At 46.9% G+C, this 27,562-nt stretch overlaps 1 protein-coding gene across 1 annotated transcript in view; it reads right to left on the reverse strand.

Moving 5' to 3' along the window:
* Positions 1-1,005: 1,005 nt before the first annotated feature.
* Positions 1,006-27,562, reverse strand: part of wdr32 (WD repeat domain 32) — a 28,485-nt gene continuing 1,928 nt past the window's right edge. Inside the window, exons 2-7 of the mRNA XM_078413087.1 lie at positions 26,662-26,775; positions 24,768-24,965; positions 19,840-20,042; positions 16,573-16,689; positions 9,541-9,686; positions 1,006-1,825 (exon numbers count right to left, since the gene is read on the reverse strand). Of these exons, the coding sequence (XP_078269213.1) occupies positions 1,457-1,825; positions 9,541-9,686; positions 16,573-16,689; positions 19,840-20,042; positions 24,768-24,965; positions 26,662-26,775 (1,147 nt within the window). The 3' untranslated portion in view covers positions 1,006-1,456. The remainder of the gene's footprint in view (positions 1,826-9,540; positions 9,687-16,572; positions 16,690-19,839; positions 20,043-24,767; positions 24,966-26,661; positions 26,776-27,562) is intronic.

A 27,562-nucleotide genomic window follows, 5' to 3' on the forward strand; every position in this document is an offset into this window, starting at 1 on the left:
CTGGGGGAGGAGAGAATGGGGGGTGTGGGGACGGGCCCAACGGGCCCGCTTTGCTAGTATATTACTAAAACTCTCATCTTGTATATTTGTGCTTATATTTGTTTTGGCAATGCAGCCAAAACGGTACACGACAGCGCAACAATCTTTGGCCCACCTTACTCACCATTGGCCTGTGGTTCAAATGATTGTTATATTTTAAATAGTATAAGAAAATAACTGCAGAAGCTGGTACAAATCGAAGGTATTTATTCACAAAATGCTGGAGTAACTCAGCAGGTCAGGCAGCATCTCGGGAGAGAAGGAATGGGTGACGTTTCGGGTCGAGACCCTTCTTCAGACTGATGTCAGGGGGGTGGGACAAAGGAAGGATATTCCATTGTCCCGCCCCCCTGACATCAGTCTGAAGAAGGGTCTCGACCCGAAACGTCACCCATTCCTTCTCTCCCGAGATGCTGCCTGACCGGCTGAGTTACTCCAGCATTTTGTTATATTTTAAATTTGTTTCACTTTTTAAACTTTAAAAATCACCTTTTTAACTTTAATAAATCTCTTTTCCACTTACTGGCCGTCAGCCGCGTTCGACTTCACAATGGGAACCCAACAGCAGCCCGGCCAATGAGGGTCAAGGGCGGGATGGGATCTGACCAATCGGAGCTGGGAGGGAGGCGGGATCCACCCGAGTGGCGGCCAATGGGGGGGGGGGGGGTGAGAGAGCTCTCCTGCTGCTGGGGGGAGGGTGCTACACCAATGCAGGAGAGGTTTGGGGGAGTTTTAAGGGGGCTTGAGGTGGGATGTAGTGGGTGAGGGGGGTGGGAGGGGAGATGAGGTAAGGGGGGATAAGGGGGGTGAGGGGGGATGGAGTGGGTGAGGGGGGGGGCAGGAGGGGGGGTTGAGGGGGGATGGAGTGGATGAGTGAGGGGGAGGAAGGGGAGGGGGGGTTAGACCAATAAAAAAAAACATTTAAAAGAAAAAACGCGATTTTCATTGACTTTTTTTAAAACACCATTTATTTTAAAGCAAAATTGTAATTTTAGATTTGGGGCCAGCGGGTCTAGGCCCGGCTAGTGGGAAATAAAACTCAAGGTCAAATTTATTACCCCATATCCCAGGGCTTTTACCCAACACATATAATATTTCAGCAACTGAACAGCGTTTGCAGCATATATACAGTTACCAAGCTAACAAGTTTTACACAAATTGTTGATATAATTTTACAGTAGCAGAGCTATAAATCACGCAAAACTAGACAATGATCCTTCAAAGGAGCTAACGGCTTAGTCTGTGGAATATCATAACATATACACACTGGTTTATAGTAGTGAACTGAGAACCAAATGGGAGTGGATTTCAGGATGACATCAAATACCTTGAACATGAATCATTAATTTTGTTGTAATTATTAAAAGATTTTACTTTTGTTTTGAGTTGTTTACAACCCACAAGTCTTCCAGGCTGTTTAAAACTTGGGCTGGTACAAGTACACCTGCCCGCTAAGGCATCCGGAGGCAAGCTGGCAGTGAGTGGGTGAGAATTTGGTTGTGAGCACGACGTCGCTGTGCGAGTAAATAGTCCTGATCTCCTGCAGCGAGACCGCTTCCCTCGGCAAGCAGTCGCACAGTTCGTTGCAACAGCTGTCAAACCCTAACAAGCGAATCCCATAGCCAAAAGGTGAACAAATCAACCGGCCGTCTGGACTGAAGCAAAGTTCCTTTATGTAACCGCGGCCTACGTTCGCCTCTTCAATGTAGTGCGTGAGGCAGAGCGAGGAACGAGGGGAGGATGTCCGCACTGGAGGCCCATCTTGGAACTCATAGATGCAGGTCCACTGGTTAAAAACAAACACAAGTATGCCATTGGACTTCACAAATACTGGAAACTCATCCGTAAAATGGAAATGGCTTTCGCGAGTCAGATTCAAGAGAATCCCAAAGCTTTTCATATCTATATTAAAAACTAGAGGGTAACCAGGGAGAAGATAGAACCCCTGAAGGATAAAGGAGGGAAGTTGTGCTTGCCATGCAGGGATGGCGATGAGGTACCAAACGAGTACTTTCACCAAGGAGAGGACGAGGATAGTGAGATCAGTGTGGAGAATTGTAATGTACAAGGGCAGATTGAGATTAAGCAAGTGGTGGTGATGGGGCTTTGAGGACCATGAAGGTGGATAAATCCTCAGGACCTAATGGAATTTACTCGAAGTTATTGCGAGGCACAAGAGGAGATTGCGGGAGCCTTGACAATCACCTCTGCATCCTCTTGAGTCACATAACACTCATTGGAGAGGAACTGATGTTGTTCCTTTATTTAAGAAGGGAAGTAAAGAAACTCCAGGGAATTCATAGGCTGGTGAGCCGCACGTCAGTGGTGGGGAAGGGTACTTTGGAATAGGATTTACTCCCATTGCCAAGAGAATGGGTTAATTAGGGACAGTCAGCATGGCTTTGTAAATGGCAGGTTGTGCCTTACTAACGATTGAGTTTTTTGAGGAGGTGACAAAGACCCTCGATGAGGGTACACCCTGAATGTTATCTACATGGATTTTAGTATGGCATTTAATAAATCCCCTATGGTAGGTTGATCCAGAAGATTGAAATGCACGGGATTAATTGTGATTTGGTCATATGGATTCAGAACTGGCTTGCTGATGGAAAATGGAAGATTGTGAAGGACGGATCATATTCAGGCTGAAGGTCTGTGACCAGTGGAGTACTGCAGGAATATGTGCTGGGACTTCTGCTGATTGTGAAATACAGTATATAATTAACTTGGATGTAAATGTCAGTAGGTTGGTGAGTAAGTTTGCACATGACACCAAGATTGTGGGGGACGTGGACTGCAAGGAGACTCTGCAGAAGGGTCTCGACCCGAAACGTCACCCATTCCTTCTCTCCCGATGCTGCCTGACCCGCTGAGTTACCCCAGCATTTTGTGTCTACCTTCGATTTAAACCAGCATCTGCAGTTCTTTCTTACACAGGAAAGCTGTCGAGGTATGCAGCGGGATATAGAAGACCTTTAGAAATGGTCAGGGAAATGGCAGGTGGAGTTTAATCTGAGCAAGTGCAAGGTCTCGACCTTTGGGAGGTCAAATACAAGGGGAAGATACACAATCAATGACTTGACCTTCAACAGCATTGATGTACAGAGGGATCTTTGGGTGCAGTTCTATAGTTCCCCCAAAGTAGCAACACACGTAGTTAGTTAGTTTAGTTTATTATCAGTGGAACAAGGTACAATGAAATGTAAGAAAATAACTGCAGATGCTGGTACAAATCAAAGGTAGCACAAAATGCTGGAGTAACTCAGCGGGTCAGGCAGCATCTCAGGAGAGAAGGAATGGGTGACGTTTCAGGTCGAGACCCTTCTTCAGACTGATGTCAGGGGAGGGGGCGGGACAAAGGATATAGGTGGAGACAGGAAGACAGTGGGAGAACTGGGAAGGGGGAGGGGAAAGAGAGGGACAGAGGAGCTATCTAAAGTTAGAGAAATCAATGGTCATAGAGTAGGAGGGCAGGAGGAATCACAGAGGGGAAGCAGTGAGAGAGCATGTTGCTAAACTTTTGACAAAGGGAGGAGAACTTCTTCAAAGTAGACATACCTTGAGGAGAAATCGCAGTGATGTGGCAAGTTGTGTAGGAAATTAACTGCAGGTGCTGGTACAAATCGAAGGTATCACAAAATGCTGGAGTAACTCAGCAGTTCAGGCAGCATCTCAGGAGAGAAGGAATGGGTGACGTTTCGGGTCGAGACCTCTCTAACTTTAGATAGCTCCTCTGTCCCTCTCTTTCCCCTCCCCCTTCCCAGTTCTCCCACTGTCTTCCTGTCTCCAACTACATCCTTTCTTTGTCCCGCCCCCTCCCCTGACATCAGTCTGAAGAAGGGTCTCGACCTGAAACGTCACCCATTCCTTCTCTCCTGAGATGCTGCCTGACCCACTATGGTACAATGAAAAGTTTTTTTGTCGTGTGCTATCCAGTCAGTGGAATAAGTAGACATGGTTACAATCAAGCCATCCACAGTGTACAGGATAAGGCACACGGTATGTTTGCCTTCATAGGTTGGTGCATTGAGTATAAGAGTCAGGAAGTCATGATGGAGCTTTATAAGATTTTGGTTGGGCCACATTGGGAATACTGCGTGCAGTTCTGCTCGACCCATTACTGGAAGGATGTGGAGGCTTTGGAGAGGGAACAGAGGTGGTTTACCAGAATGTTGCCTGGCTCAGGGGATATTAGTTATAGGGAGAGGTTGGAGTGGGTGCAGAGGAGGAGACCTGATAGAAGTATATAAAATTATCAGAACCTTTCTCCCAGGCTAGAGGTTATAGCTTTAAGGTTAGAGGGGCAAAGTTTAAGGAAGATGTGCAGGGCAACTTTTTTTTACACAGAGGGTGGAACCTCGTGCCAGGATTGGTGGCCGAGGCAGATATGATAGTGGTGTATAAGAGGCTTTTGCATATGCTTGTCGATATGCAGGGAATGGAGGGATAGGGATCATGTGCAGGCAGATAAGAGTTGGTCTCAATGGAAGGTTAGAGGCCCCCGACCGCAGGAGGACAAAGAAGGGAGAGATTGAACTTTTTTTCACCTTCCATCACGGTGAGGAATGTGGAGGAGTCACTGTGGTGGGTGTAAACATATTTTGTGTGTTCTGTTGCATTTTATTGGTATGACTGTATGCCAAATGAAATTCCTCATATGTTGCAAAACATACTTGGCTAAAGTATGATTATGATTATTATGATTCTTCGCATCATGTGAGGCACAGATAAAGTGGGCCGAAATTCTTGCCCTTGTGCTGTACTGCTCTATATTCTATACAATGTTTCAGTTCGAATACCCTTCACTATGTTCTTATCGCTTTCTTAAAAAGTCTAAAAGTAAATCACCATTGTTGGAAATCTGATAAAGAGAAGGTGCTGGAAATACTCAGTAGATCAGTCAGTGGACGTTCCATTTCAGGTCAATTATACCAAAACATTATGACCACTGACAGGTGAAGTGAATAACATTGATTATCTTGTTACAATGGCACCTGTCAAAGGGTGGGATATATTAGGCAGCAAGTGAACAGTCAGCTCTTGAAGTTGATGTGTTGGGTGCAGGAGAAATGGGCAGGAGTAAAGACCTGAGCGACTTTGAGAAGGGCCAAATTGTTATGGCCAGACAACTGGGTCAAAGCATCTCTGAAACGGCAAGGCTTGTGGGGTGCTGCTAAAGGATCTGCTGCTAATGTTTTTGTGCCAGATACCACAGGACACCTTCAGAGGTCTTGTAGAGTCCATGCTTCGCCGGGTCAGCGCTGTTTTGGCAGCACATGGAGGACCAACAGCATATTAGGCAGGTGGTCATAATGTTTTGGCTGATGGATGTATTTTTTTATCCTAAGTTTGAAATGAAATGAGTTTCAATAGAAAGCAGGAAGGAGAATTTAAGGAATGGGATACAAGTTAGGACAAATTTGGGACATCATAGAAACATATGAGCTTAGAGCCTGGATTGACATCTGGAAGTATGATGTTGTGGCGATCAGTGAAACATGGTTGCAGGAGGGTTGCGATTGGCAATTAAATATTCCAGGATTTCATTGTTTCAGATGTGATAGAATCGGAGGGGCAAGAGGTGGGGGTGTTGCATTGCTTGTCAGGGAGGATATCACAGCAGTGCTTTGGCAGGACAGACTAGAAGGCTCGATTAGGGAGGCTGTTTGGGTGGAACTCAGAAATGAGAAAGGTTTAGCAACACTTATAGGGGTGTATTATAGACCGCCAAATAGGGAACGAGAATTGGAAGAGCAAATATGTAAGGAGATAGCAGATATTAGTAGTAAGCACAGAGTAGTGATTGTGGGTGATTTCAATTTTCCGTACATAGACTGGGAATCACATTCTGTTAAAGGACTGGATGGTTTGGAGTTTGTAAAATGTGTGCAGGATAGTTTTTTGCAGCAATACGTAGAGGTACCGACCAGAGAAGGGGCAGTGTTGGACCTCCTGTTGGGAAATGAGACGGGTCAGGTGACGGAGGTATGTGTTGAGGAGCACTTTGGGTCTAGTGATCACAATGCCATTAGTTTCAATATAATTATGGAGAAGGTCAAATCTGGACCAAGGGTTGAGATTTTGGATTGGAGAAAGGCTAATTTTGAGGAGATGAGAAAGGATTTAAAAGGAGTGAAATGGGACTTTTTGTTTTATGAAAAGGATATAATAGAGAAATGGAGGATATTTAAAGGTGAAATTTTGAGAGTACAGAGTCTTTTTGTCCCTGTTCGGTGGAAAGGAAAGAATAATAATTTGAAAGAGCCGTGGTTTTCCAGGGAAATTGGACACTTGGTTCGGAAAAAGAGGGAGATATACAATAAATATAAGCGGCAGGGAGTAAATGAGGTTCTTGAGTAATATAAAGAATGTAAAAGGAATCTTAAGAAGGAAATTAGAAAAGCGAAAAAAAGATATGAGGCTGCTTTGGCAAGTAATGTAAAAGAAAACCTCAAGGGGTTCTACAGATATGTCAATAGCAAAAGGATAGCGAGGGATAAAATTGGTCCATTAGAGAGTCAGAGTGGACAGCTATGTGCTGAGCCGGAAGAAATGGGGGAGATATTAAACAATTTATTTTCTTCGGTATTCACCGAGGAGAAGGATATTGAATTATGTGAGGTAAGTGAAACAAGTAGAGTAGTGATGGAAATTATGAGGATTAAAGAAGAGGAGGTACGGACACTTTTGAAAAATATAAAAGTGGATAAGTCTCCAGGTCCTGATAGGATATTCCCTAGGACATTGAGGGAAGTTAGTGTAGAAATAGCAGGGGCTATGACTGAAATATTTCAAATGTCATTAGAAACGGGGATGGTGCCGGAAGATTGGCGCATTGCGCATGTTGTGCCTTTGTTTAAAAAAGGTTCTAAAAGTAAACCTAGCAATTATAGGCCTGTTAGTTTGACGTCTGTGGTGGGAAAATTAATGGAAAAGATACTTAGGGACAATATATATAATTATTTGGATAAACAAGGCCTGATTAGAAACAGTCAACATGGATTTGTGCCTGGAAGGTCATGTTTGACTAATCTTGAATTTTTTGAAGAGGTTACCAGGGAAATTGATAAGGGCAAGGCTGTGGATGTTGTCTATATGGACATTTGTAAGGCATTTGACAAGGTTCCACATGGAAGGTTGATTAAGAAGGTTAAATCGTTGGGTATTAATAGTGAGGTTGCAAGATGGATTCAACAATGGCTGAATGGGAGATACCAGAGGGTAATGGTTGACAATTGTATGTCAGGTTGGAGGCCAGTGTCTAGTGGAGTACCCCAAGGATCTGTGTTGGGTCCACTGTTGTTTGTCATTTACATTAATGATCTGGATGATGGTGTGGCAAATTGGATTAGTAAATATGCAGATGATACTAAGATAGGTGGTGTAGTTAATAATGAAATAGAGTTTCAAAGTCTACAGAGAGATTTGGGCCTTTTGGAATGGTGGGCTGAAAGATGGCAGATGGAGTTTAATGCTGATAAGTGTGAGGTGCTGCATTTTGGTAGGACAAATCAAAATAGGACGTACAGGGTAAATGGTAGGGAATTGAGGAATGCAGTGGAACAGAGGGATCTGGGAATAACTGTGCATTGTTCCCTGAAGGTGGAATCTCATGTGGATAGGGTGGTGAAGAAGGCGTTTGGTATGCTTGCCTTTATAAATCAGAGCATCGAATATAGAAGTTGGGATGTAATGTTAAAATTGTACAAGGCATTGGTGAGGCCGAATCTGGAGTATGGTGTGCAGTTCTGGTCGCCAAATTATAGGAAGGATGTCGACAAAATGGAGAGGGTACAGAGGAGATTTACTAGAATGTTGCCTGGGTTTCAGCACTTAAGCTACAGAGAGAGGTTGAACAGGTTGGGTCTTTATTCTTTGGAGCGTAGAAGGTTGAGGGGGGACTTGATAGAGGTTTTTAAAATTTTAAGAGTTGACGTGGGTAGGCTTTTCCCTTTGAGAGTGGGGAAGATTCCAACAAGAGGACATAGCTTCAGAATTGAGGGACAAAAGTTTAGGGGTAACATGAGGGGTAACTTCTTTACTCAGAGGGTGGTGGCTGTATGGAATGGGCTTCCGGTGGAAGTGGTGGAGGCAGGCTCGATTTTATTATTTAAGAGTAAATTGGATAAGTATGTGGATGGGAGGGGATTGGAGGGTTATGGTCTGAGAGCAGGTAGATGAGACTAGGTCAGAGAGAGTGGTCGGCATGGACTGGTAGGGCCGAACGGGCCTGTTTCCGTGCTGTAGTTGTTATATGGTTATATGGTTATAGAAAATAGGTGGAGGAGGCCATTCGGCCCTTCGAGCCAGCACCGTCATTCATTGTGATCATGGCTGATCATCCACAATCAGTAACCTGTGCCCAGCTTTTCCCCATAATCCCTTGATTCCGCTAGCCCCCAGAGCTCTATCTAACTCTCTCTTAAATTCATGCAGTGATTTGACCTCCACTGCCCTTTGTGGCAGAGAATTCCACAAATTCACAACTCTCTGGGAGAAAAAGTTCCTTCTCACCTCAGTTTTAAATGGCCTCCCCTTTATTCTAAGACTGTAGCCCCTGGTTCTGGACTCCCCCAACATTGGGAACATTTTTCCTGCATCTAGCCTGTCCAGTCCTTTTATAATTTTATATGTCTCTATAAGATCCCCTCTCATCTTTCTAAACTCCAGTGAACACAAGCCTAGTCTTTTCTATCTTTCCTCATGTGATAGTCCCACCATCCCAGGGATCAATCTCGTGAACCTACGCTGCACTGCCTCAGTTACAAGGATGTCCTTCCTCAAATTAGGAGACCAAAACTGCAGACAATACTCCAGATGTGGTCTTACCAGGGCCCTATACAACTGCAGACGAAGCTCTTTGCTCCTATACTGAAATCCTCTCGTTATGAAGGTCAACATGCCATTAGCTTTCTTCACTGCCTGCTGTACCTGCACGCCAACTTTCAGTGACAAGGACACCCAGGTCTCGCTACACTTCCCCCTTATCTAACCTGACACCATTGAGATAATAATCTGCCTCCTTGTTTTTGCCGCCAAAGTGGATAACCTCACAATGCCTCATGATGCCACAATACAGGTTGTTGTTGAGACCATACCTGGAGTAAAGTCTACAGTTCCGGTTATGGTAAAGTCAACAGCTCCCCGCTATAGGAAGGATGTCATTCGTTGGAAAGGGTGCTGAAGAGATTCACCAGGATGTTACCTGGGCTTGCGGGCTTGAGTTATAGGAATGGTTGGATAGGCTGTGTGGGGCTTTTTTCTTTAGAGCGTAGGAGGCTGAGGGGTGACTTTACTCGGAAGGTGATGCATCTTTGTAAGTTTCTACCCTGGTACAAGATCATGAGGAGCATGGATAGAGTGAACGCTCACAGTCATTTTCCCAGGGTAGAGGATTCTAAAACTAGAGGGCACAGGCTTGCCTGGAGAAGCAAGAGATTTAAGAGGACCCTCAGGGGCTATAAAAGCTCTTCCACATTTAGCGTTATTGAATTCACTCACCTCTTGATCGTCACTGTTGCTCGTGCACCGAATCAAGGCAGCCCAGCCTTTGGGGTGAAGTTGTAATGATGTAATACAGTTCCCTCGATCTCTTTCTGCAGGAATCTCTGGCGTTAAAACTTCAAGACTATTGCTTGGAAATCCAGCTGCAATACATGATCATGTTTAAAAGCTCTGAGGTGCAGATTTCTCCCAATAAAAAAAACTTTTAAATTTGTTTGTTTTTGAGGTTACCGGGATTATTGATGTAGGCAGGGCTGTGTATGCGGACTTTAGAAAGGCATTTGACATTGTATACTAGTGCAGCAGGTTTAGCCCCATGGGATCCAAGGTGAGCTGGATAACTGGTCCACAGGTAAAGCCTGCGAAACGTCACCATTATATCCTGGTAACTTTGCCTGGCCGTATTTGGAGTCTCTGTAACCACCCAGGATAGAAACTTACAAAGAAGCATCACCTTCCGAGTAAAGACATTTCCCATCTCAGGTCCTAAACAGCCAAGTCTAGCCAATATACTGAAACATTGGTGAGGCCACATTTGGAGTATCAGTTCTGGTCGCTCCATTACAGGAAGGATGTGTAAGCTTTGGAGAGGGCGCAGAGGAGGTTTACCAGAATAATGTCAGGACTGAAATCTCAAATACTACAGGTCACAGCTTTAACGTAGGAAGGGCGAAGTTTAAAGGGGATGTGCAGGGCAAGTTTTTTTCACCTCTAACCCTTTGAGAACTTTAGACTTTGTCTATGGAATTGTGCTACAATGCTGAGAACTATATTCTGCACTCAGTAACTTCCCCTTTAGGCTACATACTGTAATGGAATTTGGCGATTGAATTGATGTACAGCATTATCTGATCAGATTGGATAGAATATAAAACAAAGCTTTTCATTGCAATCTTGGTACACGTGATAATTAAAAAAACCAAGTCTAAATATAAACTACCAATAACCATATCCCTCGATTCCCTCAAAATCCATCCCTCGATTTGAAAGTGAAAGTGAACTCAATAATAAACCTTTACTTTAGATAGTTTAAGTTAGACAGTTCCTCTGTCCCTCTCTTCCCCTCCCCCTTCCCAGTTCTCCCTCTATCTTCCTGTCTCCACCTATATCCTTCCTTTGTCCCGCCCCCCCGACATCAGTCTGAAGAAGGGTCTCGACCCGAAACGTCACCCATTCCTTCTCTCCTGAGATGCTGCGTGACCTGTTGAGTTACTCCAGCATTTTGTGAATAAATACCTTCGATTTGTACCAGCATCTGCAGTTATTTTCCTACAATAATAAGCCTCGATAACCCTCCAGGATAGAAACGTACGAAGATTCATCACCTCCCGAGTGAAGACATTTCCCATCTCAGATCTAAACAGCCTGTCCTAGTCAATATTGTGAAACATTGGTGAGGCCACATTTGGAGTATTGTGTTCAGTTTTGGTCACCCTGCAAGAGGAAGGATGTTGTTAAGCTGGAAAGAGCAGAGATTTACGTGGATCTCGTCAGGACTTGAGAGCCTGAGCTGGAGGGAGAGGGAGAGCTGGCGAGGACTTTATTCCTTGGAGCACAGGAGGTTGAGGTGTATAAGATCATGAGGGAAATCCTTTGGGTGAATGGGTAGGTAAATCAAGAACTAGAGAACAAGCTTAAGGTGAGAGGGGAAATATTGAACAGGAAGCTGAGGCCCAACTTTTCCACACAGAAGGTGCAGGGGGCAGTTGAGGGGGCAGTTGAGACAGGTACGAGAGCAACTTTGAAAGGTCGGCTACAGACAGGGTACATGGATAGGAAAGGTTTAGAGGGATCTAGCCCAAACCCAGGGAGGTGGGACTAATGTAGATGGCACATGTTGGTCGGCATGTGCAAGTTGGGCCAAAGGGTCTGTTTCTGTGATGTGTGACTCAATAACTCCATCACTATGAGTCTCAAATTCTGAAACAAAGTTGAGATCCATCAACTGTCTTCTGTAAATCCAGATAAACATTCTTTAATATTCATTGAAACGATTGAAGGTCTTCCACGCCACCCTACTGGAAGAGGCTGCCTCCAAGGCTGCGGAACTGACAAACTGCCTTGACAATAAGCGCAGAGCGGTGGGAAGAGACAGTCCAAGGAATCGACTTCACACACTCCAGTAGGGTGGTGTGGAAGACCTTCAATTGCCTCACTGGTCGAAGTACCCGCCCAAAGCATTGCCCTGTCACGGCCAACTCCATCGGCTACAGTTCCTGGCCAATGGCCACTCCAAAGACACGGACCAGAACTGTACTCATTCTGTCAAACAGGAATCCACTAATCTTTGGACAGCTCCAGGCGCTGATGGGCACCTGTCAGCACCCTTTTCCTCTGCAGAACTTTCTTCTGTCATCTCTCCACTGAAATGTGGAAAAGCTCAGGGTCCTGATAACATCCCCCCAGAATTCCTGAAACACTGCGGTCCTAAATGCCTGGCCTGGCTCCGTGAGTTTTACTCCTCTTGCCTTATTGGTCAGACCATTCTGAAGAGCTGACAGAAAGCCACCGTCATTGCGCTACCAAAACCAAACAAGCCTGCGGACGACCCAAGGAACTATCGGCCCATCTGCGGAAGTGGCGGCGCCTAACGGCAGCGGCTCGCTAGCAGTCTGTTCGTCTTTTTTCCTTTTTTTTTTGTTGTGTGTCGGTGTTGGGATGTTTTTTTTGTTGTTTTTTTGGTTGTGTATGTGTGGGGGGTGGTGGTGTGGGTGGGGGGTGGCGGGGGAAACTTTTCTCTTCCTCACGGCGCGGGGTGCGGCTCGGCTGTGGGGCCTAACATCGCCCGGTGCGGCTCAGCCGCTGGACTTTACATCGCCCGGTGCGGCTTGGCCGCTGGACTTAACAGTGCCCGGTGCAGCTCGACCACGGGACTTTACATCGCCCGGTGCGGCTCGGCTGCGGGACTTAACATCGCCCGGTGCGGCTCGGCTGCGGGACTTTACATCGCCCGGTGCGGCTCGACCACGGGACTTTACATCGCCCGGTGCGGCTCGACCGCGGGACTTAACATCGCCCGGTGCGGCTTGGCTGCGGGACTTTACATCGCCCGGTGCGGCTCGGCTGCGGGACTTTACATCGCTGGTGCGGCTCGACCACGGGACTTTACATCGCCCGGTGCGGCTCGGCTGCGGGACTTAACATCGCCCGGTGCGGCTTGGCTGCGGGACTTTACATCGCTGGTGCGGCTCGACCACGGGACTTAGCTGCGCAACGCTTGGTCGCGGGGCCTTTCATCGCCCGGCTCGGCCGCGAGACGTTTCAGCGCCCGGTACGATTCGGCTGGGGGGACTTCCATCCCCTTGCGGGGACTGTGCGGGTCGGTCGGGGACGAGCCATCACAGTGAGGGGGTGTTTGGAGTCACTGTGATGGACGTTTGTGTTGGGGCTATGTCATATCATATCATATCATATATATACAGCCGGAAACAGGCCTTTTCGGCCCACCAAGTCCGTGCCGCCCAGCGATCCCCGTACATTAACACTATCCTACACCCACTAGGGACAATTTTTACATTTACCCAGCCAATTAACCTGTCTTGTGTTCTTTTTTTCTATGACTGCTATGTAGTTTCGTTCGGTACTTCGGTACCGAACGACAAATAAAGCTCTGTTATACTGTTATCTCACTCCTCTGTGTCCCGTACAAGCTCCTCAAACGGCTTCTCCTGGCCCGGCTCGATCCAATCGTTGACCCTCAACTACCCGCTGAACAAGCCGGATTTCGGCGTGGACGCTGCACCACCCACCAAATAGTCACGCTGACCAATGACATCGAAGACAGTTACGAAAAGGGTGACAAGGCGGGCATCACACTGGTGGGCCTCACCACCGCCTATGATACAGTATGGCACCAGGGCCTGATCTTGAAGCTCCTCCGCACCATCCCTGACCATCATTTAGTGCGGTTCCTTGCCAACATCCTTGCCAACCGCAGTTTTGTACTCAAGACCAGGGACGGACAATCTAGCCGACTGCGACGCCTAAGAAACGGAGTCCCCCAAGGCTCGATACTGGCCCCCATGCTCTTCAATCTCTATATCAGCGATCTGCAACGCACGACCTCGCGCCAGTATGGATACGCAGATGACTTGGCCCTACTGCACTCGGACAGGAGTTGGTCAAATGTGGAGGATGTGCTCTCGGCGGATATGGAACTTGTCGCAGGCTACCTTAAGACCTGGAGACTAAAACTGAGTGTGGCAAAAACCACCACAACGGCCTTTCACCTGAACAACAAGGATGCTCAACGCCAGCTAACCATCACCCTTAATGGGTCACCCCTACCCTACAACCCATTTCCTACATATCTCGGGGTGAAACTAGATCGGCAGCTGACCTACAAGCACCTTGAAGCTCTCCGTGCTAAAGTCTCGGCACGGAATAACCTCCTGCGTTGCTTGGCTGGATCGTCATGGGGCGCCAGGACATCTACTCTTCGAACCAGTGCTCTTGCACTCGTGTACAGCGCCGCTGAGTACACCGCCCCAGCATGGTGCCGCAGCGCTCATACCAGCAAGCTAGACACCACCCTCAACGACACCATGCGGATCATCACTGGCTGCCTACACCCTACTCCGACAGATCTCCTGCTGGTGCTCGCAGGTATCGCACCTGCCAAGCTTCGCAGAGAGTTCTTCACTCATAGGCTGGTGTGCAAGGCCCCATCGGACGCCAAACATCCTTTGCACCACCTCGCCCAGGATTCACAGCAACTGGGACCTCAACGCCTGTCGTCTCATCGCCCTTTCTCCCGTCATGCAGCGACCCTCTGTGGCTCCGGTTTCAACATACTAGGAGCATGGAGAACCGGCTGGGAACAGACATCGCAACCTCCTCAATTCACTGTCGCACCGAACACCACAGCTCCACCCGGCTCGGACATGCCCCGCAAAGAGTGGGTCGCCCTGAACCGGCTCCGCACAGGGGTCGGCCGGTTCAATGCCAACATGCATTCATCAGCAGCCTGCGTGTGTGGAGCAGACCAGCAAACAGCGCAGCACGTCATTTTCGACTGCACTGTCTTCCGTCCCCCTGGTGGAGGGGTAGACCTCATGGCCCTCGACAACAGCACATTGCACTGGCTACAGCGCCAGGAGGGCGTTACATAACTTCTGCTGTCTCAAACACAAGAAGAAGAAGAAGATATTCATTGCACGTAGTTCAGAAAGCCTTCGACAAGGTCCCACATAGGAGATTAGTGGGCAAAATTAGGGCACATGGTATTGGGGGTAGGGTACTGACATGGATAGAAAATTGGTTGACAGACAGAAAGCAAAGAGTGGGGATAAATGGGTCCCTTTCGGAATGGCAGGCAGTGACCAGTGGGGTACCGCAAGGTTCGGTGCTGGGACCCCAGCTATTTACGATATACATTAATGACTTAGACGAAGGGATTAAAAGTACCATTAGCAAATTTGCAGATGATACTAAGTTGGGGGGTAGTGTGAATTGTGAGGAAGATGCAATAAGGCTGCAGGGTGACTTGGACAGGTTGTGTGAGTGGGCGGATACATGGCAGATGCAGTTTAATGTAGATAAGTGTGAGGTTATTCACTTTGGAAGTAAGAATAGAAAGGCAGATTATTATCTGAATGGTGTCAAGTTAGGAGGTGGGGGAGTTCAACGAGATCTGGGTGTCCTAGTGCATCAGTCAATGAAAGGAAGCATGCAGGTACAGCAGGCAGTGAAGAAAGCCAATGGAATGTTGGCCTTCGTAACAAGAGGAGTTGAGTATAGGAGCAAAGAGGTCCTTCTACAGTTGTACCGGGCCCTGGTGAGACCGCACCTGGAGTACTGTGTGCAGTTTTGGTCTCCAAATTTGAGGAAGGATATTCTTGCTATGGAGGGCGTGCAGCGTAGGTTCACTAGGTTAATTCCCGGAATGGCGGGACTGTCGTATGTTGAAAGGCTGGAGCGATTGGGTTTGTATACACTGGAATTTAGAAGGATGAGGGGGGATCTTATTGAAACATATAAGATAATTAGGGGATTGGACACATTAGAGGCAGATAACATGTTCCCAATGTTGGGGGAGTCCAGAACAAGGGGCCACAGTTTAAGAATAAGGGGTAGGCCATTTAGAACGGAGATGAGGAAGAACTTTTTCAGTCAGAGGGTGGTGAAGGTGTGGAATTCTCTGCCTCAGAAGGCAGTGGAGGCCAGTTCGTTGGATGCTTTCAAGAGAGAGCTGGATAGAGCTCTTAAGGATAGCGGAGTGAGGGGGTATGGGGAGAAGGCAGGAACGGGGTACTGATTGAGAGTGATCAGCCATGATCGCATTGAATGGCGGTGCTGGCTCGAAGGGCTGAATGGCCTACTCCTGCACCTATTGTCTATTGTCTATTGTTTTGTGTTCTCTAGTCTGAAGAAGGATCCCAACCCGAAACATCACATGTCCATTTTCTGCCTGACCCTTTGAGTTTCTCCACCACTTTGTTTTATTCTTTAATATTCCCCAGTTAATTACTTTGTCATGTCAGGTTTGTCCCAACTACTCTTTACAAATCCCTGACATGCAAGAAATATAAAACACCAGTGAAACCGTCAAGCTCTCAATCAGAGAAACATCAGCGAAGACCATTCTAATTCACCTGATTGAACAGAAGCAGCAATCACAGATACAGGTCCCAACTCTGAGGCACACAAAGACACGGACTTAAAGGAATACTTTAAATATTTCCTGTGGAAAGTAATATATTGCAATATAATTCTATTCTGTGACTGGTTTAATACCACGGTGGCTGCGACTTTTCACACAGAGGGTGGTGGGTATATAGAAGGCAGAGGTAGTTGAGGCAGGGACTAGAACAACATTTAAAAAACATTTGGACAGGCGCAAATGGACATGGGCCAAACGCAGACAGCTGTGACCAATGCAGATGGGGCAAGTTAGTCAGCATGGGCAAGACAAACCAAATGGCAATTTTCTATTCCATATTAAAACTGCAACTGGAAAAAATGTTCATTTTTGCACTGATGGCCTTGCAACAGAAATTTGTTACTCACTATTCTTATTTGTTCTATTACCTTTTTTATCATCATGGGCACAAGACTGTGATGGGTTTTTTTCAGAGCTGCGAGATGTACTGAGCTGCTGATTTTGTGATTGTAAACCCGGCAGGCTGCAAGAAGACAAAGTCAGATCTGGAGAGATAAAAGACGTTTTAAAGTTAGCTCTTAAGAGCGGCACAGTTGCACATCAGGTAGAACCGCTGCCTCACAACTCCAGAGATCTGGGTTCGATCCTGACCTTGGGAGCTGCATGTGTGGAGTTTGTCATTTCTCCTTGTGACCGCGTGGGCTTCCTCCCAAAGACATGGGTTTGCAGGTTAATTGGCCTTCTATAAATTGCCCCCAGTGTGTAGGGAGTGGATCCAGTGGGATAACACAGAACTAGTGTGAACGGGTCGATGTGGACTCGATGGGCCGAAGAACCTATTTACATGCTGCATCTCGAAACTAAATTAAAGCAGGATTTGCAATTTGGGTGCCTGCTTCTATTTCTTACATTTATCTCGTATGGCTTAGGTGGGATGGAATTTGTCAAGTGTATTCAATGAAGTAATAGGCAATATGTAGAGGGGTCCATAGAGAAGGGCCACGCCTGACCTAGGTTTAGGGAATTAAACAAGGCAATTAACTGAGGCGATAGTGGACAAGTGCTTTGGGACGAGTGACCACAGCTTTAAAATAAGGTATCACAAAATGCTGGAGTAACTCAGCGGGTCAGGCAGCATCTCGGGAGAGAAGGAATGGGTGACATTTCGGGTCAAGACCCTTCTTCAGACTGATGTCAGGGGGCAAAGTCCCGCCCCCTCCCCTGTCATCAGACTGAAGGGTCTCGACCTGAAACGTCATCCCTTCCTTCTCTCCTGAGATGCTGCCTGACCCGCTGAGTTACTCCAGCATTTTGCGTCTACCTTCGATTAAAACCAGCATCTGCAGTATTTTTTCCTTACAGCTTTAAAATAGTTATGTTTCAGGCCAGGGTTGGACTACAAGTTAAATTCCAAACTGGGGCAAAACAACTTTGATGGTTTTGCACAGGAGCTTGAAAACGTTGATTGGAGCAATGATACAGAGAGATAGGCACAAAATGCTGGAGTACCTCAGCGGCTCAGGATCTCAGAATATGGATAGGTGATGTTTCAGTTCAGGCCCTCCTTCAGATTGATAGGGCGGGAGTAGATTGGAGCAGGTTGTTTGCGTGTAAAGGGATATCCAGAAAGTGGGATAGTGAGAGTTGGAGGTATGTATGAACGAATGATACGTTCTTGTCACATATACCGAGGTACAGTGAAAAGCACACCCTAGGCAGTACACAAGTGTTGGCACAAACAACTTTACAAAAGCACCAAACAATCCTAACTGTTGCCTGCCGCTGCACGTGGCAACAGACAGTCCCCCCACTCCCCTGCCAGATCCCCCTTTGTTCTCCCCCTCCCCCACGCCGGGACCCCCACTGTTCTCAGCACCCCCTCCCCCCATGCTGGGACCTCCATGTTCTTGGCACCCCCTCCCCCCACGCTGGGACCCCATGTTCATGGCACCCCCTCCCCCCACGCTGATACCCCCACTGTTCTCGGTATCACCTCCCCCACGCAGGGACCCCCACTGTTCTCCGTACCCCCTCCCCTCACGCAGGGACCCCCACTGTTCGCGGCGGCCCTCCGCCAGATTCCCCCCATTTCTCTCGCTGTCGGCCCCTCTGCCTGGCGTGATTCCCATCAACGCCGGAGTCCGCAGTGGGCGAGCCTGGTCTACCGAGCATGTTGCTGTTAGCATTGAGCCACTGCAGATTGGCCAGCTCCTAAATCATCTGTATTTAATATGCAGAAAGACATGGATGCTTGGGAATTCAGAGAAATTAATAGTGATGTTTTGAAGAGAGTTCACGTTACAGAAGAGGAGGTGCTGGAGGTCTTAAAATGCAGGAGGGTAGATAAATCACAGGGACCCGATCAAGAGTATTTATCCTTGGACACTTTGGGAAGATGGGGAAGAAATAGTCACCTGTGTGGTGGTGGGTGCTACTCGGTGGTGCTGGAAGATTGCATGGTGGCAAATGTCGTGCCTCTTTTATAAAAGGCTGCAGGGAAAAGCATGGAACTACAGATTGCTGTGCCTATCAGTGGAACTGCCCGCGTTAACTCGGTTGGGCAACTTGGTCGGATTTGATGTGTTGGGCGCAGGGTCTGTTGTGTTGCTCTGTGATTCTGACACTAGACTCACTTGCCTTTGCTTGTCCCACATCCCTCCAAACCAATCCCATCATAAAATTAGTATACATACTCCAATTAGCCAAAACATTATGACCACTGACAGGCAAAGTGAATAACATGGATTATTTTGTTACAATGGCACTTGTGAAGGGCAGCAAAGGAACAGTCAGTCTTGAAGCTGATGTGTTGGGCAGGAAATGGGCAGGAGTAAAGATCTGAGTGACTTTGACAAGGGCCATATAGTATAGGAAAATAACTGCAGATGCTGGTACAAATCGAAGGTATCATAAATTGCTGGAGTAACTCAGCAGGTCAGGCAGTATCTCTGGAGAGAAGGAATGGGTGACATTTCGGGTCGAGACCCTTCTTCAGACTGATGTCAGGGGGGGGCGGGAGAAAGGAAGGATATAGGTGGAGACAGGAAGACAGTGGGAGGGAGAACTGGGAAGGGTGAGGGGAAGAGAGGGACAGAGGAACTATCTAAAGTTAGAGTAGTCAATGTTCATACCGCTGGGCTGCAAGCTGCCTAAGCAAAATATGAGGTGCTGTTCCTCCAATTTCCGGTGGGCTTCACTCTGGCACTGGAGGAGGCCCATGACAGAAAGGTCAGACTGGGAGTGGGAGTTGAAGTGCTCAGCCACCGGGAGTCCAGGTTGGTTAAGGCGGACTGGTCAAATTGTTATGGCCAGATGACTAGGTCAGAGCATCTCAGAAACAGCAAGGCTTGTGGGGTGCTCCCGGTCAGCAGTGGTGAGTACCTACTGACAGTGGTCCGAGGAGGGACAAACCACAAGGTGTTGGGCGCCCCAGGCTCATTGATGTGCGAGGGCAGCGAAGGCTATCGCATCTGGTCCAAACTGGTCACAGAAAAGTTTAATGGTGGTCACGGGAGGAATGTGTAACAATTCACAGTGTATTGCACCCTGCTGCGTATGGGGCTGCACACAGAGGACCAACAGCATATTAGGCAGGTGGTCATAATGTTTTGGCTGATCGTTGTATAAAGAGCATTTGAAAGCTATTTTACCGATTTGTAACAGAAGAATCAAGCTATAATGCCCATTGAACTAACCTGTACTGGAAGCAGACCGTTTGCCCCTTAAACTGCGGTAAGTGGATACTTCTAAAGATTGGGTTAGATCAAGGTCATGAAGAATGAGAAGATAACCAGATGATGTTGATATGAGCATTTTTGAACAGTCTGGTGTTAAGCGCATTCGCATCAAGTAGCGGGTATGAAAGAACTTCTTATGTGGACATCCGTCTTCCGTGCATCTGTTTTCATGAAAAACAAAATGAGAGAAATTATCAACATACCGTCTTTAAAAATAAATCTTACATTACATTATATTAGATCACCTCGACAAGAACAAATTTATGGGCACAATACGCAGTGAGGTTGCACCAATTGGAAGACCTTCTTCAACTTCATTGAGCTAAGTACCTCTCCCAACCCGTCCGAATTTGGCGGAAAGTTTCCGCTTTCTTATTTAATTTGCACCATTCCGATTTCGCCTCACATTCTTCCGCAAAACAGTCGGTAATTGCAATGTCAATTCGGCCGCTAGAGGTCGCTAGGGGTTCCACGAGAAATCCCCCCGCCCTGGAAGTCTCCCCGAAAATGTGTCACCTAGGCTGGGCAAGGCAGCCAATCTCATCCTCATCGGGACTTCCAAGGCCGATTGGTGGGTTGAATTTGCAACCTGCTGCCGGGGCGCTGGAACTCCAGCCTAGCTGGAGCCAGCACATCTATCCCCATAGCCGACTTCCGACCGGCCAAGCCGACCGGCTTGATAAACCAGCAAAGCTCTGGAACCAAGAGTGCCAGAAAATCAGTGGTGGAACTGTAATGAGTAAATATTAAATGTAGGAGCCATTTATGCTTAATTCAGTTATTGTCATTGTGTTATGGCTATGTTTTAATATTTCTCGTTTATGTCTTTTTTGCCTGCTTGTGGGCGTAAGCTATAACTACATTTCATCCCCGAGAAGTAATGGCTATCGAAGCGGGATTTCGAGATGGTATAGAAACTGCCATTACATTAAATATAAGTGCAAGATTATATAACTCACTCACATGTTTAAACTGTAATGTTGTATTCTTAATGGTTCAATGTTTTATGCTTTATTCTAAATTGTTTACTGTATGTTTGTGTTGTTACATGTGAGCGGAGCACCAAGGCACATTCCTTGTATGTGTACATACTTGGCCAATAAACTTATTCATTCATAAACTTATTCATTCATTCATTCATTCATTCTGTGGCTGGCAGTATGCCCATATTTCAATGATTTGGATGAGATCATACACGGCAGATTATTACGCTTGAAGATGACTCTAAAGACGGTTGTCAAAAATTGCAGCAGGATGTTAATCAGTTGGCAGATAGGCTGAGGAATGGTTGATGGAGTTTAATGCAGAGAGGTGTGGCGTGTTGCAAGGCACTGGTGATGCTGCAGTGGAGTATTATGTTCAGTTTTGTTCACTCCCTGTGTTATAGGAAAGATGTTCCTAAGTCGGGAAGAGTGCAGAGAAGGTTTACGAGGATTCCAATTTGCAGTGGGCCTCACTATGACACTGGAGGAGGCTCACGATAGAAAGGTCAGACTGGGAGTGGGAGGGGGAGTTGAAGTGCTCAGCCACCGGGAGATCAGGTTGGTTAATAATAATAATAATAATAATAATAATAATAATAATAATAATAATAATAATAATAATAATAATAATAATAATAATAATAATATAATAATAATAATAATAATAATAATAATAATAATAATAATAATAATATTCATTTATTGTCATTGCAACGAGTACAACGAAATTAAAAAATAGCCAATCCTGACGGTGCGTACAAACATATATGCAATAAATGCAAAAACAAATAAATACATAAATACAATTAAATACAATTATATGACCGATTTTTTAACGGTGTTGCCTAGTGCAAGGTAGTGTTCAGTTCTCGTATGGCCCTGGGGTAAAAACTGTTCTTAAGTCTGTTTGTTCGGGATTTGATCGACCTGAAACGTCGACCAGAGGGCAGATGAACAAACAGACGGTGGCCGGGGTGGGATGGATCTTTTATTATTTTGCCTGCTCTACTGAGGCAGCGTAGGCTGAACAGGTGCTCCAGGGAGGGCAGTGAGCAGCCGATGATTTTCTGGGCCGTCGTGATGACCCTCTGAAGGGCCTTCCTGTCCTTTTCTGAGCAGCTGGCATACCATGTGGTTATACAGTATGCCAGCACACTCTCGATGGAGCAGCGATAGAAGGACAACATGAGCTTCTCCTGCAGGTTGGTTTTCCTGAGGATCCTCAGGAAGTGGAGTCTCTGCTGTGCCTTCTTTACTGTGGTGATGGTGTTGGTAGACCAGGTGAGATCCTCTGCGATGTGCGTACCCAGGAACCTGAAAGCTGGTACCCTTTCCACACAGACCCCATTGATGTAGAGTGGGTCGTAATCTCCACTGGTTTTTCTAAAGTCAATTATAAGTTCAGCGGACTGAGCGAATGTGTTGAGCGAAACAATCGCCGAGCCTGTATTTGGTCTCGCCGATGTAGAGAAGTTGGCATCTGGAACAGCGGATACAATAGGTGAGGTTGGAGGAGGTGCAGGTGAACCTCTGTCCCACCTGGAAAGACTGTTTGGGTCCTTGGATGGAGTCGAGGGGGGAGGTAAAGAGACAGGTGTTGCATCTCCTGCGGTTGCAGGGAAAAGTGCCTGCGGAGGGGGTGGTTTGGGTAGGAAGGGACGAGTGGACCAGGGAGTTACGGAGGGAACGGTCTCTGCGGAACGCAGAAAGGGGAGGGGATGGGAAGATATGGCCAGTGGTGGGATCCCGTTGGAGATGACGGAAATGTTGGAGGATAATTTGTTGGATACACTGACTGATGGGGTGGAAGGTGAGAACGAGGGGAATTCTGTCCTTGTTACGAATGGGGAGTGGGGAAGCAAGAGCGGAGCTGAGGGATGTAGAAGAGGCCCTAGTGAGAGCCTCATCTATAATGGAAGAGGGGAAGCCCCGTTTCCTGAAGAATGAGGACATCTCTGATGCCCTAGTGTGCAACAACTCATCCCGGGCGCAGATGCGGCGTAGACGGAGGCATTGGGAGTAGGGGATAGATTTTTTGCAGGAGACAGGGTGGAAAGAAGTGTAGTCCAGATAGCTGTCCGAGTCAGTGGGTTTGTAGTAGATGTCAGTCATTAGTCTGTCTCCTTTGATGGAGATGGTGAGTCCCCCACCCCACACAGTCCATCAAACATCAGTGAGATCCAGAAACGGTAGGGAGATGTCGGAGATGGTCCAAGTATATTTAAGAGCAGGATGGAAATTGGTGGTGAAATGTATGAAGTCAGTGAGTTCTGCATGGGTACAAGTGGTAGCACCAATGCAGTTGTCAATGTAGCGGAGGTAGAGTTCGGGGATGGGGCCAGTGTACACCCGGAACAGGGATTGTTTGACGTACCCGACAAAGCAGCAGGCATAGCTCGAGCCCATGCGAGTGCCCATAGCTACGCCTCTGGTTTGGACGAAGTGGGAGGAGTCAAAGGAGAAGTTGTTGAGGGTAAGAACCAGCTCTGCTAGGCGGAGGAGATTGTTAGTAAATTTTTCGGGGATGATCCTTCATATCCCCTGTGATTGTCTTCTCCTTTACCCTAAACCTTTGTCATCTAATTTTATCTGCTTCTTAATATATGGAAAAGGTTCCTGCAATAGATGCTATCTATATCTAGATAGGCTAGTGGTAGAATGTGGGGGGAGTAGACAGGACAGGGGAAAAGAAAATTGGGTGAGTGTGTCCAGATGGAAGACGAGGTGTTGTTATTCACACCTGCACTACAACACTGCTGTTATTCACACCTGCACCACAACACTACTGTTATTCACACCTGCACCACAACACTACTGTTATTCACACCTGCACTATAACACTACTGTTATTCACACCTGCACTACAATACTGCTGTTATTCACACCTGCACTATAACACTGCAGGGGGCAACCGTTCAGAGTAAAGTGGCAGGAAAACACAACCTCAGTGACTCCTGCACCTGGACGCAGTGGCTCCACACAGAGATCACTCAGTCTGCTATTAGTTCCTCCAATGTAGAGGAAAGCAGTGAGCACCAACCAAATGCAATGCAACATTGGACGATCGGGGACGAAAAGTAGTGGAAATGGCAGGATGATGGAGAGCCCCAGACTCAATAGGCCAAGGGCCTGGAAAATAAAGGGTGGTCACGGTGGCGCAGCGGTAGAGTTACGGCGAATGCAGCGCCGGAGACCCGGGTTCCATCCTGACTACGAGTGCTATCTGTACGGAGTTTGTACGTTCTCCCCGTGACCTGCGTGGGTTTTCCCCGAGATCTTCGGTTTCCTCCCACACTCCAAAGACGTACAGGTTTGTAGGTTAATTGGCTTGGTAAGTGTAAAAATTGTCCCTAGTGGGTATAGGATAGTGTTAATGTGCGGGGATCGCTGGTCAGCGTGGACCCGGTGGGCCGAAAGGACCTGTTTCCGCGCTTTATCACTAAACTAAATCATTTAATCAAAATGACGATAGGATCATAGAAACATAGAAAATAGGAGCAGGAGTAGGCCATTCGGCCCTTCGTGCCAGCACTGCCATTCAATAAGATCATGGCTGATCATTCACAAACAGACTGGTGACCCACCAGCAAAAGGACATCTGATAGGTGACAGAAAACATTGGGTTGTAAAAGTGACAGAAAAACCACCACGTGAAGAAATCTAAACAGAATGCAAATGATAATTTTGAAGATATTTACCTTTGGGGGGAAATGAAGGAAATCTTTCAATGAATCTACCTCTTTATTTTGTCCAAAATGTTAAAGCTTACTTTATAACAAACATGGCTTCCACATGTGACAGTTTTACCTTGCTCAACTATAGACAGGGCTTTACTACCTGAGGAATCACACTTAACAATTTTGTCAACAAACAAAATTAATTGACAACATGCAGGGCACCAACCTGTTTGTGTCCCAGGTGATGACATTTCCATCGAATCCTGACGTCACCAGCAGCCTTGTGCTGGTGTCGTACTCGATGTTCTTCACCCAGCTGGTGTGCCCATGCAAGGTGCAAACCTTGGTGCTGAGGTTCCGCAGGTCCCAGAGTGCCACCGTCGTATCGTCAGAACACGTCGCAAACAGCCTGTTGTCAAGAAACCTGGAGGCAAACCACAGCACAAGCTGCTATTCCAACTATCACAAACCTCTCAGTACAGTGCAGCGCAGAGGATTATTACTTAAATGGCATAGACAATAGACAATAGATGCAGGAGGAGGACATTCGGCCCCTTCGTGCCATCACTGCCATTCACTGTGATCATGGCTGATCATCCACAATCAGTTCCTGATTTCTCCCCATATCCCATGACTCCGCTACCCCCTAGAGCTCTATCTAATTCTCTCTTGAAAGCGTCCACCTTCTGAGGCAGAGAATTCCACAATTCACAACTCTCTGGGTGAAAAAGTTTTTCCTCATCTCCGATCTAAATGGCCTACCCCTTATTCGACGGCATCCTCCGTGAAGTTTAACCTCACACACCCCAAAAATAGCATAGATTAAAATCAAATTCCACGGGTACAGATTAAAATTGAGGAATAGATGAAGTTAAGATGAAGCAATAAAACCAGAGAGGGGGGGGGGGGGGGTGCAGGCAGCACCAAAGCAGAAGGATAACACCCTGCATTAGCCCTCTACCCCTGCATCAGCTCTACCTACCTCTGCATCAGCTCTCTCTACCTCTGCATCAGCTCTCTCTACCCCTGGCATCAGCTCTCTCTACCCCTCCATCAGCTCTCTCTACCTCTGCATCAGCTCTCTCTACCCCTCCATCAGCTCTCTACCCCTCCATCAGCTCTCTCTACCCCTCCATCAGCTCTCTCTACCCCTGGCATCAGCTCTCTCTACCCCTGGCATCAGCTCTCTCTACCCCTCCATCAGCTCTCTACCCCTCCATCAGCTCTCTCTACCCCTGGCATCAGCTCTCTCTACCCCTGGCATCAGCTCTCTCTACCCCTCCATCAGCTCTCTCTACCCCTGGCATCAGCTCTCTCTACCCCTGGCATCAGCTCTCTCTACCCCTCCATCAGCTCTCTACCCCTCCATCAGCTCTCTCTATCCCAGCATCAGCTGACTATCCCTTGGCCTCCACAGATGCTGGTCAACTTGTCCAGTTTCTCCCACACTTGGTTTTGTTCTAGTTTCCAGCATCTGCAGGCTTTTGTGTTCCAAACATACGATGAATACGTTTTTGTCATGCAGTGTGTGGTGAACATGAAAAATACTTAAGGTAACTCAAGTACAATAGGTAGAATAAAGGGGAAGATCCGGAGTGCAGAATATATTTCTCAGTATTATAGCTGTGTGAGTCAGTAGGTTTATAATTATATAGTCCCTGTACCTCCTTCCTCGACTCCGTCCAAGGACCCCAACAGAATTTCCAGGTGAGGCACCTGCACCTCCTCCAACCTCATCTATTGCATCCGCTGTTCCAGATGTGGACTCATATACATCAACGAGACCAAGCGCAGGCTGAGCGATCGTTTCACTGAACACCTCCGCTCAGTCCACCTGAACCTACCCGATCTCCCGGTTGACCTACCCACAGCAATGTGGACTACACTTCTTCCCACCCTGCATCCTACAAAAGCTGGATTGACACTAAGTACAAAGCATGCATTCAATCAACAATCATTAGTATGTACAACTTCTAAATTTCTCAAATGTTATTCTCTAGGATTGTGAGAAAAAAAATTTGCAAACATGAATAGGAAACAGTTTTACACAACAAATACACCTGCTATATATACCTGGCATATTCATAATAGCCATCAGTGCAAAGAGCAATGTGACTGACCTGATGTTATTGACACAATCTTCGTGGGCTTCTGACAGAGTTTTGATATGCTTTGAAGACACTGGATCAAACAAGAGAACTTCTGTCTGTTCACATGCCACTGTCAACACTGACCTGCAGAGAAGAACCAGAGGTATAAGAAAATAACTGCAGATGCTGGTACAAATCGATTTATTCACAAAATGCTGGAGAAACTCAGCAGGTCAGGCAGCATCTCGGGAGAGAAGGAATGGGTGACATTTCGGGTCGACTGAAGAAGGGTCTAAAACCCGAAACGTCACCATTCCTTCTCTCCCGAGATGCTGCCTGACCTGCTGAGTTACTCCAGCATTTTGTGAATAAATCGAGAAGAACCAGAGGTTTGCAGTTTCCGTCGTTGGACAAATAACAAGTAAAAGTAACAGGATGGAGATTGAAAATCTGATTGAATGGTTGCAGGACAACCTTGCTCGCAACCTTCCCAAGACCAGCAGTTTATTGACTTTAGGAAGTGAAAGCAAGGGGTCTGTGAACCTGTCTTCATGGATGGGATGGTGGAGATGACCGTAGAGGCAACAGCTAAAAGTTCCTGTGTGTGAACATCACTGAAGATTTGTCCTGGGCCCAGCACATTGATGCAATCACAAAGAAAACCCGCCAATGCTTCACTTCCTTAGAAGATTCAGTATGTTGCCAAATATTCTATCGAACTTTCATAGGTGTACGATTGAAAGCACATCAGGCAATAGGCCTAATTCAGTAAACCAAATACCCAGGAAGGAAAGAGTTTACAGAAACTGGTAGACATCAAAGGTACTGAAGATACGCACAAAATGCTGGAGTAACTGAGCAGGTCAGGCAGCATCTCTGGAGAACATGGACACAAAAAGTGCTGGAGTAATTCAGCGGGTCAGGCAGCATC

Source organism: Rhinoraja longicauda, chromosome 1, assembly GCF_053455715.1.
Source record: "Rhinoraja longicauda isolate Sanriku21f chromosome 1, sRhiLon1.1, whole genome shotgun sequence".
In the NCBI taxonomy this organism is placed as follows: domain Eukaryota; kingdom Metazoa; phylum Chordata; class Chondrichthyes; order Rajiformes; family Arhynchobatidae; genus Rhinoraja; species Rhinoraja longicauda.